Source organism: Strix uralensis, chromosome 4 (genome assembly GCF_047716275.1).
Source record: "Strix uralensis isolate ZFMK-TIS-50842 chromosome 4, bStrUra1, whole genome shotgun sequence".
Lineage (NCBI taxonomy): Eukaryota > Metazoa > Chordata > Aves > Strigiformes > Strigidae > Strix > Strix uralensis.
Genome location: NC_133975.1, coordinates 53,884,148 through 53,890,275, shown reverse-complemented (window position 1 = coordinate 53,890,275; position 6,128 = coordinate 53,884,148). Strand labels below are relative to the sequence as shown.

The 6,128-nt window shown below is 37.2% G+C and overlaps 1 protein-coding gene across 13 annotated transcripts in view; it reads right to left on the bottom strand.

Annotated features, from left to right (window-relative positions):
• Window positions 1-2,965: 2,965 nt before the first annotated feature.
• The window catches only part of PDLIM5 (PDZ and LIM domain 5), a 131,357-nt gene continuing 128,194 nt past the window's right edge, over window positions 2,966-6,128 (bottom strand). For all 13 annotated transcript variants that reach the window (XM_074866764.1, XM_074866763.1, XM_074866769.1 and 10 more), the window contains one exon: window positions 2,966-6,089. In XM_074866764.1, the coding sequence (XP_074722865.1) occupies window positions 6,000-6,089 (90 nt within the window). In that variant the 3' untranslated portion in view covers window positions 2,966-5,999. The remainder of the gene's footprint in view (window positions 6,090-6,128) is intronic.

Sequence of the window (6,128 nt, the reverse complement as noted above, 5' to 3'; positions counted from 1 at the left end):
TAACTGTGATCCTATGGAAAGTGTGAATATTATTCAGAGCACAATGACACAGTCCTTAGTTTCACAGTATGAGAAACCTTTTAAAACATACCCAAAATGCTGGATGTTTTTGAAGAGTTTAAGGTATTTCCAGTGCAAATGCAAAAGTGTTTTATTACAACTTGCATACCTTACAATCTTAAATATTTTTGAGAAAAATCTTATGGCAAATATATTTGCAAATTAGCCATGTGTAAATTTTAGCATGGAGATTTTAAGTTTCTTGAGACATTTTTGCTTGCATTCCATTGTACGATGACAGGCCATTCTAACACAAGTAAACCTTTCATGAGACCCCTAACAACAGAGAGTGGTTTTCTATCCCCAATCTGCCATACACGTGTTCGATTTGGGCTTATCAGAGATGCGGATACTTGCTTTATTTTTCAGTCATCAACACAAGTTTTCTGTCTATACCAACCTCAGTTTTCATGGCAAATGATAATGAGAAAGATCTTTAGGCAAAGCAATAAAGAGCAATATAAAAGCTCATTATAAGCCCAATTCATAAAATTACAAGCTGTAGTGTGCAGTATGCACAAGTAAAACTGAAAACCAAGTTGAAGCATACCAAACGAGATTATAAACTAGCTGTTGTTTTTCTGTCTGGAAAAGGCAATTCTTTAACGAGCTTGGAAACACAGCTAAATATTTTCTTTCATAAATTCAAGAAAAAACCATACCACTTTTGAGACTTCTGCTGGGCAGCTTTTTCTCCTCTCTCTTTTCCTCTTTTAAATTTTAAATACTGCATAGGAACCATTTGCTCTGTGAGGTTCCCATAGTTAGGACCAAACCCTTCTCAGAGGAATTTTAGCACCTTATTAATTAGTTGGTTATGAGAAGGAACTGCACTCTTTCAGTGACTCCTATTTTGCCATCAGTAAAGTGTGATCCCATAATAAATTTCCATCAAGCAAACTATTTCTGGTAATTCCCCCTAATTAACACCAGACTGCTAATAATAAATTAGGCCCTATGTGTTTCTGATATAACCAAGATCTTGTCTGAGCACAAGATATTAACCAATGTCCCAGGAAAGTAAAACTCGAACCTAAATTAAGCCTTTGCTGGTAAAAGGATTTATATGCAATTTTGTGAGAAACCCTTTGAAGATCTCATACAGGGCATTTTGATCAGCAAACATTTTGAGTGACAGAGAGAGTTGTTCTGTGCCGAGCAGTGAAAGTGGATTTATTGTGAAAACACACTGTTGAGTTTTAAGCCTATAAATCTTACACTGGATTACAGTGTCTTAATGAATGAATGACAGATCTCTTTTTTCTGTCGGTGCATTTTAATGTTACATGACGTTGTGATTGATAGAAACCAAACCTTTGCCATTAAAATGTCAAATGCAGACTTGATGCCTTTAAAAGTTTGGCTTCTGGAGTTTAATATACTGTTTGCAAATAGACTTGCATTTGTCTCATTCATAGCCTAAACACTGAAGGGGAGGCAAGTTTTCTGTAAAGTTGCCTCTAAATTTTATAGAGCTGTGTGCAGTGTTTTCTTTTGCTTGTGTAAATAAAGGTAGAAAACAACAGTGCATTGGCCTAGTTAAGAGATACTCAGCTAAGGAGAGTCTTACCGGGCTGGTATTATCAAGAAGTAATTGGCTATGTTATAGTAGATGGTTAAGTATCCCGCAGTGAAAGTGGAGACTGCTGCATGCCAAGGCTAAGTACAGTATCAGATAATGCTTGCCAGAGCAGGCAGTATTTCCTTGAACAGTCTCAACTTAGGAAAAATACTAAACACTTCTAAACAAGCATTGCAAAGTGTTCTAAATGGACAGTAGAATTAAGTAAAGATAGCAAATAAATAGTAATTGGCCAATACTGAGTTTTACATTGCTATATATTCTACAGTGTTGAATACCATATTTTCCATCTTTCATTTCATCTTGAGAAAAGATGGAGAATCAGAGACTCACCGAAGTTGGAAGGGACCTTTGGAGATTACGGGACCTTGTCTGGTCCACGGATTGTGTCCAGCTGCGATTTGAATATCTCCCAGGACAGAGCCTCTGCCATCTCTCCAGGCAACTTGTGCCAGTGTTCAACCACCCTCACAGTTGTCTTGTCACTATGTACCACTGAGCCAAATCTGCCTCCATCGTCTTTACTCCCCCCCTCCAGGTATTTGTACACATAGGTGAGATCCTCCCTGAGCCCTCTCTTCTCCAGGCTGAACAGTACCAGCTCTCTCAGACTCTCCTTGTATGCTCCAAGCCCTTAATCATCTTCTTAGCTCTTCACTCCAGTACATCCATGTCTCTCTTGTACTGGCGAGACCAGCACTGGACCCAGCACTCCAGATGTGTCTCACCAAAGCTGAGCAGAAAAGAAGGATCACCTCCCTCAATCTGCTGGCAGTGCTCTGCCTACTGGATCCGAGGAGGCTTGGTGGTCTTCCTTGTCACAAAGGGGACATCACTGGCTCATGGTCAACTTGGTGTTCACCAGGACCCCCAGGTCCTTTTCTGTAAAGCAGAAAAAACTGAAGAACAAGCGACTCGGATGATATCTATTCATGTGTACAATCATGACCTTCTTGTACTGGCTATGATTCAGAGAAAAACCCCATCCAACAACCACAAAACAACTGAGGACAGATACAGAGTTTGGGGTTTTGTGTTGGGTTTGTTTGTTTGTTTTGTGTTTTAATTACAATTAAATTTGCAAATGTGAACAGTGAACAGCCAAAATTTGATGCCAAACACAAGAAAATTGCCTGGACTTAACAGCTGGTTGTTTAGTGTAAAACAATGAAAAAAAGGAGATTCAGACAAGTAATCTGTGAATTGATGTAGTTCCCCTTCTTACTCTTGTTTGCGAAGCCACTCATATGGCTAGATGATGCAAGTAGCTCCACGAAGAAACAGGTACACAACTGAACAGACCAACACACGCTGAACCACAACTCAACTTTTGCTTTTACGTTTATTGCATTGTTATATTAAGCATTTATATTTACACATAATTCTGAATTATTTAGTTACAATATACTGAAACTGTAATCATGATTCAATTATTCACTCATAAAGACCTTCTACCTTCAAACAGAGTTAAACCCGATTCTCTTACAGGCAGTTTTGGAAGAAAAATAATTACTGATTGAAAATGCATGCAAAAAACTACAGTAGTTAGGTTACTAGCGTGTCTGACTTTCTAACATTCCCTTAAAACATGAATGCTAAACATGTGTTGTACGAAAAATAGTTGGGAATCTCATTAAATCCCCAAATTATGATGGAACGGTGCTGATTTTTGCTATGTCAAGTCTGCAGTCAAATATACGTATGTATATGTGCATATATGTATGTCTCTCAATGTACACACATATGTGCGCATGTATAGGGTAGTATATATAAACACATACACCCCCCCCCCAAAAGATTCTAGAGGTAAATATGCAGGCTTACAAATAAAACAAAATACAAAGATACCAATATGAACTAGTCCTAAACGAAATAAGGTAATAAATATTCAGTGAGATATATGGCATTATTATAAAGTGCTCTACTAAAATCTCACTTATTAAAATAACAATAAAAATTATGTTCCTTTTAGTTGATTTATATAATTTGGTAGAGCCATTAAATATTCATTATGTATCAGCGACTCTATGCTTCCTTTTACATTTTAAACAAATAGATAAAAGCAGAAAATTAAAGGCAAAGCAGCTAAATGAAGCAGTACTATTAGAGCCTTTCAGGCTTTTGGCCTCAAATTCATTAATAACTGCAAAATTTCAAACCCTGGAACATATGGATTAAGAAATATAGTTCCAATTTTTTATTTTAAGGTCAATGACAAACTGAAAAATTTCTATCCTACTTTAAAATATCGAGGTTTAAATTGCAGAAATTACTGAATGCCTTATCCTGCACATTCCCATCCTCTTTCCCCACACATGTGCAATATAGCTCCACTGAAACCTAGTCTCTAGGTCTCATTCCTCCACATTCCACCTGATTTCAAAAGCTATCTGGCTCATATATTACCATATCTTGTCCAGTCTGCTTCTACCCTTCTGATTTTCAGCCAAACTCACAAAAGGGTACATCTACAAGAGTGTAAACATTTTAAACAGCTTTATGCCATTTTTTCTGTACCACCAGAAGTTAAAAAGAGAAACATGGTAGTATTGAAGAAAAACAACCTCAGGAAATAAAGTGAAACAGCCCTACAATGTGAACCTGCCTCACTGAATTAAGAAGAAAGTAAAAAATCTTTTCATAATTCAGTACAACAATTTTGGTTTTCTTTCCCCCTCTTTTGTGGACATTCTTTATTACAATTGCTTTACTTAACCATGGCAACTTTTTGTGATTTTCCCCATGGTTTTATGGATAAACCTGTCTTTTGTATCAGTAAAAACCAAAACCACCAACCACAAATCCAGTAAATGGCTACTTTTAATGTCTATTGGAAAAAGCACTAAAGACTAACAATTCAGCTCTGACATCCCACTTGAATTAAATAGCATGTAAATTCAGTTTCCTTCAGGTATTTGATCTGGCCCTGAGAGGGCCCCCTTCTCTGTTGTGCAACTCTGCTGGAGCAAAATTTGCCCCGTGCAGAGGGTCACCACCTCTTCTCTATTGCTCCATACCACTTAAGCCCCAATTTTAAGTTAAGTGGGACTTAGCTGGTGCACAGGTCTTGCGCTGACACTCTGTATGGAGGCAAAATTCATATCAAACCACAGAATTGGCTACACCTTCTGGCTTGCAGTAAATGCACAATGACAGCATTGTCTCTCCGCTCCATTGCAAGAACTAAGAGATGCTAAGCTGCCTAACTCAGTATTATATTATTCAACACTATATTCCTTACATCTGGAGGGAAAAGGAGAAATAAAACCTAAACTAATAAAAATCATAACAGCTGAGCAAGAAAGTTAGTTTTAGGTACACTACCTGGCACACCACCAATATACATATTCATGAGCTACATGGTAAAGAATGTACTGAGAGAAAAACAATGTCCTCAGTTGCACTTTGGCAGTTTCCCTCATTCAACACCAGTCTCACATTCTGGATATAAAACACTGTTACCTGCAGATTCAGGGCAATTTCCCCTTTCCAAGGCACTTAGAACTATCTAAAACCTGAACTGCGAACATAAGAGTATAAGTCCCTGCTCCCTTATTTTCAAGATTTGATCTGACATTTCCATCCTTTCAAACACACCTTCACTAGTAGGTTTATTTTGGCTAGCATTCTGGTAGTACATGAGTTAAGGAAGAGTATTCCATTTATGTTTTCTTCTAAGTGGCATCTTCTAAACTGTTCTTGTTCACCAGCATGGCCACTGCTCCACTTAACTGCTTTGTAAAAATATCTGTCCTTTGCAGACTCATCAGAGATTTAACTGCAAAGGCACAGGTACACGTAATTGTGCAGGAGGTTTCATGTATACAAGCATTAGATAAAAATTACCAGTTGTTGAACTATATATTCCATGTAATCTTATTTTTGCTTTGAGTTCCTTTTAATGGAGTTTAGCTGCAGTACTTCTAGACACACTTTAAAAAACATCAGCACAATAAAGTGATCTGGATCACTGAAGCCAATCTCCTTTTATTTGTTGAATAGCAGCACAACCAAGACTTCTAATATCAGGTATTTATTTTTATAGATGTTTTACTTCTCATACTGAAGCAGATATAAATGTGGTCATAAAATCATGAAACCAATTCAGTAATGTGCTAAGTGTAGAGGTAAAGTCACTCTAATCATTTGGCTTGGGTGCAATTCCTACCCTTTTATGAAGCAAAACCGTAACTGATAAATGCTCTAAAAATTAGTGTACAACCACCTCTGCAAGTTTCCACATTTCTCTTCCATTCTAGAAAATCATATATAAATAATTTTATCCAATTATTGAACGTGGACATTTTAACCTTTCTTTCTGCTCAGTACATTTGTTACACAAGATGAACTCCAAGCATCAGATGTTGATAGAGTGAGCATGTTTCTTGCACAGTGGCTTGTCCTTCTTGGAGAAGAAAGTCTGACCCTCCAAACTGTCACTACATACCTGAAATGGGATGAAAAAAGAAAAGATCATCCAATTCAG